The 13,887-nt window shown below is 42.1% G+C and overlaps 1 protein-coding gene and 1 pseudogene across 2 annotated transcripts; one reads left to right on the forward strand and one right to left on the reverse strand.

Annotated features, from left to right (window-relative positions):
• Nucleotides 1-1,713: 1,713 nt before the first annotated feature.
• Nucleotides 1,714-4,525, forward strand: LOC136509555 (uncharacterized; annotated as a pseudogene).
• A 2,682-nt stretch (nt 4,526-7,207) lies between these two features.
• LOC136509217 (uncharacterized) lies at nt 7,208-13,550 on the reverse strand. 2 transcript variants are annotated; one of them, XM_066504042.1, is made up of 9 exons: nt 13,176-13,550; nt 12,195-12,512; nt 11,191-11,253; nt 11,021-11,104; nt 10,789-10,935; nt 9,844-9,878; nt 9,683-9,738; nt 9,522-9,610; nt 7,208-9,307 (listed from the first exon to the last, which is right to left on the reverse strand). In XM_066504042.1, exons 1-9 carry the CDS (start codon nt 13,548-13,550, stop codon nt 8,966-8,968), a joined length of 1,509 nt encoding a protein of 502 aa, XP_066360139.1. In that variant the 3' UTR covers nt 7,208-8,965. The 2 variants fall into 2 exon arrangements, with proteins under 2 accessions (XP_066360139.1, XP_066360138.1); XM_066504041.1 differs by having other exon boundaries at nt 9,522-9,738.
• Nucleotides 13,551-13,887: the final 337 nt, after the last annotated feature.

Consider the following 13,887-nt stretch of genomic DNA (forward strand, 5'->3'; position numbering starts at 1 on the left):
CGCTAATTGCGTCACCGGAGCAGCACTCCTTGGTCTCAAGGTCGCCGGGATAACAGAATTGTCAAAGGAGAAAGAGATCATATCATACAGTGCAATTGGCACGGAGTCGTCAAGTCAATTGGCACGGGCACACGTGGTGGAATTTCTGAACCAGGGTTTCCCGCGAGTCCATCCACGTGGAAGAAAGTGGCAACCACCTTTCATCTTCTTCTTCTTTTTCGTCAAAATCAAATGGCTGCTTTCGAGACCATGGACTGGGACTGGGAATGGGCCGATTCACTAAACCAAAAGTACGGGGAGGCCTGGGCCGAGTCGCAGCGTGTGCATACTGCATAGGTGGGCTGGTGGCCACGTGCGGTGAAGTCCGTGGACGTGGAATCGGCGACCGGGCAGGGGCCATGCATGGACTGGTCGCGACGGCCGCCAAAACGGCAAGTCCATCGATTTAAGTTACGAATTATCCTTCTTAAATGAACTATAAATTCATGGTAAGTGAAATGTTGCCTCGGTAGTTTAGTTGAAACTATCCAACAGGTGTGCTTTGACGGTCACTTTGCAAGCTTTTGTTTGGAATATTGTAAACCTCACTTTTGGAATTCAACCACCTGCTAGCTAGCTTTGCCAATTTCTTTGGTTCTTGGCTGTATGGACTAAGTCCTAAACTCAGAAACCAAATTTTGGTAGGAGCTACCGCACTTTTCTTGGGAAATATGGTTGAGTAGAAATGATATGGTATTTAGTGCTTGTTTAGTTCCCAAAAAATTTCCCAAAAAGTGCTACAGTAGCCGTCACATCGAATCTTGCGGCATGGAGCATTAAATGTAGACGAAAAAAAAACTAATTGCACAGTTTGGTTGGAAATTGCGAGACGAACGTTTTGAGCCTAATTAGTCTATGATTGAACAATAATTGTCAAATAAAAACGAAAGTGCTACAGTAGCCAAATTCCCAAAATTCGCGAACTAAACACAGCGTTAACAAGGATAAATCTAACGCTTTTACACTGGTAATTTTCAGGGTGACGTTTTGGATCCGCCAGTGGTCAATTCTGTATAGAGAAGAGAAGCGAACGTTGTTCCAGCAGGGGTGCAGAAGCTAGGAGCTGCTGATTTTGGCTGTCTTTGCAAAGTTTGGATGGAACTTTAGGAATCGTAATGAGGATTAGATCCTTTTCTTTGTTTGCTACGGTCGTTAGATGGGCCGAGCCATGTTTTCTTATGGGCATGCAAGCCTTATGGCTCTGGTGTGTATTCTCATCTGTGTACCATCTGTGGATGGTAATGCTGGAACTTTGTTCTATTATTTTAAAAAAATATACAAGTTGAGGTTTAAAACTTTAAGTTATGATATTCTCGGTCACCCTAACTTAAAACTCAACCTATTATACATGAAAAAGTAAAAAGAACAAATCCTGCTAACGGAAAGATGGGCCAACTGAAAAAAGAACATCAAATTAGTTTAGCCTGAACACTATTCATATACCTGGGAGTAAATTGGACCTTTTTCCATTTTTCTAACCCACCATCCAAATGAGCCCCAACACAACTTTGGGCCTCTACGATGATGGGCTACAAGTGTATACCGGGCTCGTCACAGGCTGGCCCAGCCCAATCCTCCATCTGCCTGAGAACACTTGTTCCCTCTTCCACACCTCCTTGTCGCAACGCAAGCAGCAGCTCACGCCCGGGCTGCAGAGGACGCAGCAAGGAAGGAATGGCCGCGCTCCGCCACCTCGCCGCCTGCCCCACCTACCACCACCACGGCGTCGCGATAGCCACCGCCTCCCTCCACCTCCATCGCCTTCCCCTTCCCTCCCGCCCCCTCCGCTCCCGCTCCTTCACCAGTAACTAACTCCTCTCCCCCTTCTCTCCTCGTCGGCCTCCTTTCTTCCTTCCGCTCCCAATTTCTTCCGCTACAGGTTGAGTGTGGGAGCCCAATGTCTTGCTTCAGTGCCTTTGGTGGTGGCCGGCTCATTTCTTTGCTTGCAGGGGTTTATGCGCTCTCCAGCAATGACATGAGGGTCGGCACCGACCAGTGGCGGAGGCAGGAATTATACTCAGGGGTGCGGTCAAAAGAGCCAATATGTAAAAACTAAGTGCAACTCAACTCGTTACGTTCCTTGTGATGACTGTCGGAATTAATTCATTGACGTGAACGGGTGCTCGCAATTTCTTATATGTATCCTAGGATCAGGGCACTATTTTTTCCAGTGCCAAGTGACATGCCCGTTAACAGCAAGACGTCTAGGGTGACTTTATAAATCTTGAGTACCGTCTCGGTCTTTTTCATTGCGATAATTTTATTATCTAGTTGTGTTTTGTATGATTATATTATCTAGAAGATATTAATAGGTATATATGACAATAATTTTATATAATCTCTCTCTTAATATAAATAAAAAATATTAAGTCATACTACTAATTTTTTTTGTTGTGAAATATTAGGGGGGGGGGGGGGCATGGCCCCTGCCAGCCCCCCTTGGCTCCGCCACTGGCACCAACATCGAGGTCGACGGCGCGCCATGGAAAGTTCTAGGTGACTGACAAGCATTCCTCACCCTTCGTATTTCCCTTCTTTTATCTAAGGCATCCCTTTGTCTACAATTTGCTCAAGGATATGCAACACTGTAGTACTGCACCAGCATAAGTTGTGGAGACTATTTATCAAGTCCAATGTCCATGTACCTGTCTTCTCAACGATCACCGATTTAGGAGTATTTGCTTAGCTCTAGTCTTTATTGAAAAAATAAAAGGAAGTCACTGCACAAAATGTACATCATTGTTATGCAAAATACGCCAATAAATTTCTCCTCTCCATCCAACAACAGAGTTTCTCCATGTCAAGCCTGGAAAAGGCGCTGCTTTTGTCAGGACAAAAATGCGCAACTATGTAACCGGCAACACAGTTGAGAAAACCTTCCGGGCTGGAAGTACGGTAATCACACCTCTAACTCACATCTTCTGAATCTGAAAATATTCAGCACTTGTTCTTTTTCCCTTCCCCACTCTGCGCCTGTTCTAGTAGTAAAAGTTTTTTTTTCCTTGCAATAAATTACTTGTACACGATGTAGCTTAGTTAGTGAAACTCTTGCTTTTCTTGTTATTTTCTCTGATGATTTATGATTGACGTATCATTGGCCTATGGTGGTTGCCTTTGCTTCACCAATATATGTTTTATGTTCACTGTATATCCCCTTTCAGTTATGCAACGACTAATAGCCACTTCTTCATTGAAACTTTCAGCTCCAGGAACCATCCCTTTCAAAGGAGACCAAGCAATTTACATACAAGGATGGCGCCCAGTTCGTGTTCATGGATCTGGTAATTAGTCAAAATTATTGTCAACATAAACAATCATACTTTATGGTTTTTGTATTTTACCATGGTCCCACTTCAACACCCTGAGGCACCCGTTTCTTAGATCACCTTTTGTAGCATTATACTTGCTTCAAAACACAGTGCAAATTGGCTTGTATAGGAATTGTTGAAGGAATTCAGCATCATTTGTTTTATCAATGGCAACTCAGAGTTATAATGTAAAAAAAAATTTAATGAAGGAAAAGAACCAGAAAACTTTCAGTTTCCACCACCACCGCAATAGCCACTTCCAGTTTCCTTTTTCAGAAAATAAAAATATATTCTGTTTTTGTTTTCCCAGAAAGCTTGATATCTGGACGTAAACTAGACACTTTCTGAATTCGTGGAGAAATTTGAACTTAGGAATTAGGATCCTGATATAGGTAAACAATTCCATGATTTTTTCTGTCTTACAATGCTCTTCTTAATTTCTCCGTCTAGACAACATTTGAAGAAAGTCGGTTAAATGAAGCAGATGTCGGTGACAAGCAAAAATGGGAAGGTATTTCCTAGTTTTGTTTTTCAGATTCTTTGCTATTCAATTCTTTAATGAATTAAAATTCTAATAATTTCCTATAAATTCAGGGCGAATAGTTTTCTTACACAGCAAATAAATACTGGACACTGATTGTGATAATTTTGTAGATCATTGATTTCGAACTCCCAATCACTGTGAGGCTGACTGTAACTGATACTGACCCAGGGGCAAGTGATAGTGCGCAAGGTACAAAGCTCTCTTAAAATATAGTATGCTTCTGTTGTAAGTACCTGCAATTGGTTAAACATGCATGTTGCTAAACAAATTAATCACTTGTACTGGGATCATACTGTTACTGTATTTTGTAGGAGGAACAAAGCCTGCAACCCTGGAAACTGGAGCTGTTGTCACTGTGCCCTCTTTTGTGAACGTAGGCGATGATATTCTGGCTGATTCAAGAACTGGGCAGTATATGAATCAAGCATAGCGAATTGAAGAGGATTTCAGATTTGAGGAGAGTACTGGTTTTTTGTTTGACCATTTTAGTCCCGTTCACTTGTATGAATGCTCTGCGTCTTTGGCCCCAGGAACTTTACATTTCCGCTGCATGTGAATCCTCACTCTGATCTCAAACTCTGATTATAACCATGTACATCTTCGGCTTCCAGATAAAAGGAAAATTGTGTTCAGAATTTTGCAGCTCATATCTCAAACTCTGATTATAATCATGTAGTAGATAGAATGTACAGACTAAATAATCTGAGCTGTGATTAGCAGAATAACCGGATCAAAATTATTTATAAGAACCAGCTGACCAGGTTACCACTTACAAGGCATGTGGCCACAACAAATTGAAGAAATATCTGAAGTCAGATTAGTAGCTTACAAAATGGTACACTGGTAATGAAGCTTGGGGTACAGTGGCTGTCAAGCCTGACACGTTGTCTGAAAATTGATGATGAACAAACCTTGCTGACTACGACTGCAGTCTGGAAAGTACATTAGAGTAAGGGTGTATTGATCTTGCAATAGAGAAGCTCCATATACTCCTGATCTGGGACCGGAAGCCACTGAAACTGGCGCTCTCAGCTGCTCCCAGGCCAGAACAGAGGATATGGCTTTGCGAGAGTATGTTAGTTGTCTGTGCTGAGGGAACGTCTTTGAACTCGTAGCTGTGTCTGACTTTGGCTTTCTTATTAGTTTTACTTTCGGCTTGAGAAATCTTGGAACTGTAAATGTTAATCTTTGTTCCTGTGTAATACGATAGAATGGACTGTGGTGTATGTCCCTAGAACTCAAAAAAAAAAAAGTTGTAACTATTGTACTACACGCTGTCTCAATTTTGACAGCCCAAATGGCTTCAATAAGTCCTCAATTATATTCTTAATGCTTCAAAAGTTCAAACAACACAGTACTCTTGCTGAACAAGCAGTCCCTGGAGCTAAAGTTTTATCAGTGTTACATGGTTCTCCCATACAAGAACATTCAGATCTAGGCAACTTAGCGAAGACTAACCTACCTCAACATCTGATGTTTCTGCACCACTTACCAGCACGCCAAGCAGGAACACTGCAAATCTCCTGGGTTGCTTTATCCTTTATTTGCCAGTACCTGATGCATGGTGCATGACGAAACCTCCCCATGGATTTCACAGGGGCCTTTCCTAAATGTGATGGATGTAATGCTATTTCTAGAGATTGTTTTTTTTTTTGACAACATCACATAGTCGATATTATCACAACAGCCATATTACAAAGACGTCCTCCAAAGAAGACGAAAATACAATGAAGCCCTGCATCTGCAAGGGAAGGCAGCAACGTCGCCGGCGATGGTGAAGACGAATCCGCCGGCGGGGGGGCGCAGGGGCGTCGTAGACGCATGCACCCGGATGGACTGACCACGCAAAGCGTCGGTTAAAAGCGGATCCGTTGAGCCAACGGAGGAGCAGCACAATAGCGACCGAAGGATGCTGTTGATGCCGTCGCCAGAGGTTGAAGAGGAAGCTCAAACCAGGATCCCAGGTGGAGGCGGAGCTGTCGGACCAAAACCAGAAGAGGAGCTGCCTTGCTGTAGAAGAGAGCAGGACTGTAGGCTGCTGTGTTGCGAAGAAAGCGGGCGGCGAAGGTTGCGGAAGGGAGGGAAGCGGATCTCGGCGATGACAGGTGGAGGTGGAAACGGAGATGGAGAAGAGGAGATCCGCATAGCAGAAGGTCGGATTTATTTTATTTCCACTGACCTTGGAAGCACGTCGTCGGCACCGAGGAAGATGACGAGGAAGAGCACCACGATGGCGACGGCAGCTCTTCTCTTAGCTCTACAGCATCCCTTCGCTGCACCACTGACTGCTATGTTAAGCCAGAACAGAGTTTTTCTCTCACAACAAATCAGCTAGAACGGTGTTTCAGCTTGTTTTTTCAGCGAAGCGAACGGGGCCATTGTGTGACTCACATCACAATATTTAAAAGTCTGATGTAGACAAGATTTTTCACACGCTCTTTCGTGCAAGAATTATTCAGATTGTTGGATATTAGATTGCATCTAAATCCAGCTTATTAATCCTAGGCTGAATCACTGTCTGGAGAAGTTTCTTCTTGAATTTTGCATGCTTGTTTGGCTCAAGTGGAACCTAGCTGAGTTTATCACATATCAAACTTCATCAGGCCGCACACCATTTAACGTGTAATATGGCACTGATTCTAACGTTAGGACTATGCCTCAACTGCATTAGTCCAATAGTTCTGATGCTAACACTCTGCTCTAGGAAGGGCGGCTAAATCTTCATCTCAAGAAAGAACTGAGTTGGGTTCAGCACAAAATGAAGATGCAAACTTATAAGTATCATTCTCCAACAAATTTCAGGTTGGTTATGCTCAATCATCAACCATGCCCGAAACACCCTTTAAAGTACTTTGGCTCATTTGGAGGGGAAAATATCTAGTGCAAACTCAGTAATAGGTGAAAACATGCAAACTTAGATCGTGTATCGTTGGATACCAGATGTGCGGCGTACAGAGGCCCTATTCGCTTGAACTTGTTAGCCATGATATAATATTTTTCTCTCATAACAAATCAGTCATTCAACGAAACGAACAGGGCTTCTTTTGACACGTTTTGTATTTACCTCCCCGCACTGCTTAGTACCTTTTCCTATAGGAACCCTGAACTAGACAGAAAATGTGCTGCCACCTCCATTGGAATCGATTTCTCATCTGAGAAAGCTTCCTTCCAACCCAAGCTTCCTTCGCTGGTACTGCAGTTACCTCAGTTCCTCCTCTGCTCGACACCCCTCCATTGATCTCGCATTTTCCCCCAATTTTAGAAGACCTAGGGATTCTGCTCTTCTTCTTTGGGGCTGTGCAGGGCAGTGGACGTGCTCTCGCCCACGGTACATGGGTTGGAAGGAAGCTTTCTCAGAACATGGCTTTGGAAGCTTTCTCCTCCTACCTAACCCCAATTTTAGGAGTACTAAAGTGCAAGGATTCAACAACATATTGCTTAGCTCTACCAGAACAATGCAAGATTCACCTTGTGTTTAATGCCTCACAAGTCACAAATAATGACCTTACATTATACCCATTTATACACACCAGTGTTCCCTGAGATCCCTGAGCTGCCTGATCTGGAGTTCTGGACAATATGCCGCTGTTGCCTGAATCCATTTTGGTTAGGACACAGGAGTGGTAAAAAGGCAGTGCTTCTGCTGTTGCTCAAGTGCTTGTCAAATGGACTCCATTTCAGCCAGAGATAGATATGGAAGGACTACAAATGTCGTTAAGCAGTGCCCTACCACACAAGCTACAACAGGCACGTGCACAGTCATCGGGCACCTCTGTAGCATATCTGGCATACAACTTGAGGCTGGGAAACAAAGTCAGCATACACTACGTGTTGGTCAGTGTGAGGGAGAGGATAACTGATTAGAACCTAAGCCAAGTGGAGAATGAGAATTATTCTCCTACCTATCTGATCTTGTTCTCTAAGCTACCTTCCTATTTGTCTATCCCTCCCTCTCTGCTGTATCTGTTCTCTGCAGATCACAACTCCAATGACCGGGAAGCCAGCACCAAACATTAAAGTGAACATAATGGACAAATTAACGTGTGCTGTTGGGATTAACTGCCGCTGTTCAGCAATGAGCCAAAAATAGCCAAATTGAATTGCAGAGGTTTCCATTTTTTATATCTGTGTTGGAATGTCATGAACCACTCATCATGTCAAGTAAAGGTGGCGATGTATGTCCATAGCCTTCCACTTGAAGCAAATCTGTATTTCCAGTTTAATCTCCCAGATGGCTGTAAAATTTCTACTCAACAACCAGGCTTTAAAACTTCTACTCAACAACCCTATTTGTACTATGCAAGCTGCAGCAATACACAAGACTGATCGAGTACGCCATTCAGTCACATGGGTATTCTTATTCCAAAAGAATGACTGCTCGTGTACTACATTTTCATTTGATTAAGTCTGCTGTCAATGTTAATCCTAGTTCTCCAAAAGAAGTCTCTTCAAAGAATTTTACAAACTCCACATCATTATCGATTTAAAGTTACTTCTAGAACACATCCAACTTTTAGCAAGCATTACCAATCAATGACCAAAGGAAAGCCTGCAGCAACAGGGACTCACAAAACAATTCCTTCATGCTGCAAATTACAGTATTATTGTACCTTGAAGATGTACGATCCAATCCACATATTGCTGTATCAGAAAACAACTAGTCCTTCATATGCTCTTACCAAATGTGAATCATCCATCCAACTGCTTAAGCAACTGGGAACAACATCCATAACAAAAGTAAACCAAAAAAGCTAACTGATCTATTCCACTGCTCCTAGTGTAAGGTGTTCTTCCCACTGGTTCCAGTGCGCTTAAGTATCCAGCAACAAGAGAAACAGTGCCTTGCATGTTATGCCAAGTCCAAATTTATTTCATAAACTGTGTGCATGAGCACATCCCAGCAAATGGAGTATTTTTTTGTCTTGGGCAACAAAGTGTAACCAGATACAATTTGGAAGCAGATGCACAATCAAACACCAATACTAGAGTAGACTATCAATAGAGATCCATGTTATCACCCAAACAGTTCCTGTTAGAACCATCAACCAGAGGCTGCCGCATACTCCGAATCTGTTCACTTGCGATAAAGAATGGCAATAGTGTGGGCAGCCGTCATGAATATGGTCACTAGAGGCATGCGATCAGACGAAAATAAGTTTCCAGCTGGCAAGACTGGCTGTTTATCAGTTGCACTGGATAGATAGTACTGTCTGATTGAACTGAGAGATCCTGATGTTCTGCTTACTCCTGATTCTGATTGAGGAACGAAGTCAAGGCACTGCACTTGCACAGTTCCATCTTTCATAGCACCGTCCACAAATGCTACGTGCACTGGGATGCCAAGAGCCTGTGATAGAGCCCTTGTTTGTAGAATTTCGATGCCAGCGCCAAATGGACGCACATATTGTATGCAAAACTGTTACAAAGCCACAAATGCAGAATGGTAAGAGCAATTTGTAAATGGCATAGTATTGGTTAGCTTGGTTCTTCCTTATTAACCAAAAAAAGTTGCCCGCATTTCATTTCTACGGTTTGCATATTTCCATTGAGAGAAGGTTAACTTGGAAAGCAAGCACATCGTTAATGATATATAATTGTTACAGAAGCATAAAAGGAAAACAATCAATTACTTGAAATGATGGTATACTCAATAATCTGTTGTAGTCCGCTTCATGTGTACGGATATGAACCTCTGTCAGCAATCTGAGCAAAGAAAGAACTAACCAAAGAAAAATGTTAAATAGAGAACAAATAAACAAACAACACATCCCAAAAAGCATCGTATCCTCACTCCTAGATGACGAAATCTCCTGTAGGCTTATCGCGTAAAGCTCATCAGAATTTAGCCTAGAAAGGAAAAAAAATAAAATAGAATTTTCCATAAACATAAGTGTAATGGAAAGAATTGATTACTGAAAGAATTGGATCACTGAAGTAAGGAACTAAACATACCCATTTGCAACTGAATTGACCAAGTGCTCAAACTCCTGAAAGAACATAAAGACATTTGTAGTGATTAATATAATTACTTTGAAGTATAATCTCAGGAAAAGACACTCCTAAGTGATGCATAATGAGGTATTCAATGCCATTCTTTTTTATATAAAAAAGAAGTACCATTTCATAAACCATTTATCTCTTAGATGTGAAGATGCAAGAAAGATGGAAAAAAAATGCATACCAGATAGTAAAGTGGAGTTTTTAGTGCAGAAGTATGAATGTGATATATGTGATTACTCATGAGCTCTTAAGTTGTTTTGTTCATGTACTCCATATAATATATGTGTCTGTGCACTCCATCTTGTTATTGTTTTAAAACAAAGTTACCTCATTTCCCATGTATAGGGAATGAGAGCACATGTTTCTATAACTGCAAAATGTAAATTATACCGTACTACTGTAAATTATGCTGTACTACTGTTTTTACTGTCTCTATAGAACTGTAAATTCTGTACACATTACATTTTTAATATGCAGGAGAGTCAGTGTACCATTGCATTAAGAAGAGAAATTTGTATTAAAACACACAACCTATGAAGTTACACACACCCCACTGGAACAAAAGAACAATAAAAATCGAATACCAGAAAACTACGATGAAGCCAAAGCAAGCAGCAGAAAACCCCTAGCCCCGACCATAAAAGAGAGAGTCTTATCCCCAGACGTACTTAAGATTCCTTGAACAAATACACATTACGTAATCTCTATGATTCAGGCCATGGGGCACAATAAGTATTTTGGCAACTAATAGATGTTCCGCATGATTCTTCGCAAGGAACAAGAAGTCCTGCATGATTGTTTTGTGCATAGCCGACTGAACAAATTACTAGGAAAAAATTAGGATAAAACGATCAGGCAATACAAATTCATGCTTTTGCAAGCTGGAATAATACTTACAGAAACAACACTTGAGAAAAATGCTTCCGGATTTGAGAAGTACGCATTATTCCATTGTAAACGACAGAAATTCTCTCTGGACCTTGCCACGCATTCCATTAAGCGAGTGACCTCAGCTTGACTACATTGCATTTTCCCAAGGTTTTCCTGATTACAACACTAGCATGTTAAGATTTTGTGCAGAAGAAGAAAGCAACAACATCATCATGAACAAGATAACTGAGATCGTTACCAAGTAAGAGAAAAGGAAAGCTCTGTAAAACTGTGACCCATCGCTTCGCATTGGTCTGAAGCACACATAATGTTCACTAAGTATCTGCACAAAGAATGATTTTCAGGTATGCACAAAGCTCTTAATAATGGCAGTGCTTCTAGAGTCAAATTTACAGTGTACAAACAAACCTTGTACTGCTGCTGGGCGGTAGGTATTTCAGCAGCTGCACCAACCAAATACGATAGTGGCCCCTATGATTGTAAAAGTTAGCATCACACTAGGCATAATAGTTAATTCATAAGATTATAAAACTTAGAATTATCCAGATAAGTCATGCTGAGGCAATGCTTGGAGCACAAGAGTTCACTTCTTTTTACAGGAAATGCTTGAGAACCATATGACAAAATGCCTTTGCACGTAAAGGCTAGCTAGCTATTGCTTGCAGCAAAATCATGAATCTGTAAGATCTCTGGTAGCCAACTAGCCAAGCTTTCAACATCGTTTAAAACACACTGAACTTATGGTTGACATTCGTGATACTTTTACTGTACAAACACTTCTGTTCACTGCATGGCGCATTGTATCTGTTGATGGCAATATTTAAGTTACATTTTTTCCAGGACATGAAAATAAGAATTGTTTTAGGAGGAAAGACTAAATCTGTTTTTGGGGTAACATTTTTTTTAGATTATGGAACAGAAACATCCAGGACAGCGAGAGACGCTTCGGCCATATCCTTCATGTATTTAAGAAATCATAACTGGACTATTTAAGCCAAAAGACTTAGGACACACTCAAGGAATGGGTAACTATCCATGTTGATTCTCTATGATATAAGCTAACAAAGCCCAGACATTATCTATCAGTTTCAAAATACATCAATCTTCAAACAGTTCAAAGAAAGTTTAGTGTATATCATCATCACATATTTTATTGCCATTAAAGAGCAAAGCTTATCTAGAAACACAATGGACAGGGTATGATCAGAGCATCACAGGTGTTGAATGGAGAAAATTTTACAATGGTATAAATACTTAGTGATAATTGATAATGGTACGAAATTACAGATGTCAGACCATTTCATTGAGCACCAAAAAAAAAAGCAACTTCCCTATGAAGGAGAAACAATTCATGATTAAGGAATAAACAAGTAAATTCAGTTAAGTAGCTTATGAGGCTACAATATTTATACCTGACGATGTAGTGCCAACTCAGGAGGTTCTGGGGTTACAAAGACGCTGTCGTCATAATTGTCCTTGGCAACACGGCTGTTCTTTGGAGGACGGAGGTATGTCTTCTTGCCATCTAGCAGCTGTTGCCAATTGTGGTGCAGTGAAAGAAACTTCTGTCTGGTGAGTGGCTCACAATTTTGCCGGCCAATATAATGAGGGGGGTTTTGTGGATCACTCGAGTACATAGAAAGAACTTGAGGATCACTCATGAACAGAGAACCCCATCCATTTTTTGTTTGAAATTCGTTCGGCTTTTCATCATCCGAGTCCTTAGGATCCTAGTGAGTAACAATCATCAGGTAATTCATATTTTCCAAATGGAAGCAGGGAGAACCCAATGACAATCCCAATAAATCCACCTATTTTGTTCTGGTCAACTGACGGCCACATAATCTAAAAAATTACTTTCCAGAAGATATGCACATCACGTCATGCTCTCTGGCATCACGAGATGTCCATTTACACCCAAGAACGCACGAAAAAGAATCTAAGTAATGTGCTCAACATAGAGCGAGTTTTCTTTTCAGGAAATGCCAAGGGAAAAAGAAAAGCAAGCCAGCCTGCAATTGGATCAAATCCCTGAAGGAAACCCAAAATTACGACACAGTCATCTAAACGGGATAAGCATTTCGCAAGAAACCCCCATTCGATGTTGCCGTGGCATACGATTCCGCGATAATTCAAGAACCGGCATTGCTTTTTTTTTTATCCGTCACTTCATTCTTTTCTGTGTTCCCCAAAAATCAAGAACCCGCCAATCAAATTGGGAACATGTTCAAACCAAAATTAGCCTACAACCAGCCCAATTGAGGAATCCCTCTCCCCCTATCAGAACGCGACAAAGAATCCCCAAGAAATCAAGCGCAGCAACTCAAGAGCATGCCAACGCACCGAACCCCAACTCCCCAAGACACCCGCATGAAGCTGGAACAAAGCCTAACCTCGTCATCGGAGGACGACGATGAAAGCGACGGCGGCGAATAAGAGAGTTCCCGTCCCGCATCGCCGGGGACTTCGTCACCGGGGGACGACGGTGAAAGCGGCGGCGGCGAATAAGAGAGTTCCTGTCCCGCCGCGCCACCGCCCCCGCCACCTCCGCTGCTTCCCTCGCCGGGGTTGTACGTGAGCTGTTTGGGTCGCGACGGTGAACGTGGCGGCGAAGAAGAGGGCTCACGTCGCAGTGCGGGGGCCGGTGCTGCTGCGCTGTCGCCGTCGCCGCCTCCGCCTCCGCCACCTGCGCTGCTTCCCGCGCTGGGGTTGGACGTGAACCTGAACCGCACTCTCTTTTTTTGAGGTAGGACTACCTTTTCTGCCATTTGGGCAAGTTTGTTTTTGCAGTTTCTCCCCTGGGTTTCTACGGAATGTTGACGCGCTACTTCTTGATGGGTCAGAAGATATAGCCCCTATTTATTTATAGCCACAGGGGTCCAATGGGAAATTTACAAGAGGAGAGGTATTTTCTGGAAGTTTTGCGCCTATATCGTTTATGTGCTGCATAGTAAAGAGATTGTGTGCTGCTAGTGACCTGCAAGTAATTTTTTTCCTCTTTTCTACTCCTTTCTTTCAAATTATAAAAAAATATAGATTTTCTAAATTTTATTATATAGTTAGACATAGCATGAAGGGCAGGCTTGTGCAAGCGGTAAAGTCTTA

Source organism: Miscanthus floridulus, chromosome 15 (genome assembly GCF_019320115.1).
Source record: "Miscanthus floridulus cultivar M001 chromosome 15, ASM1932011v1, whole genome shotgun sequence".
In the NCBI taxonomy this organism is placed as follows: Eukaryota; Viridiplantae; Streptophyta; class Magnoliopsida; order Poales; family Poaceae; genus Miscanthus; species Miscanthus floridulus.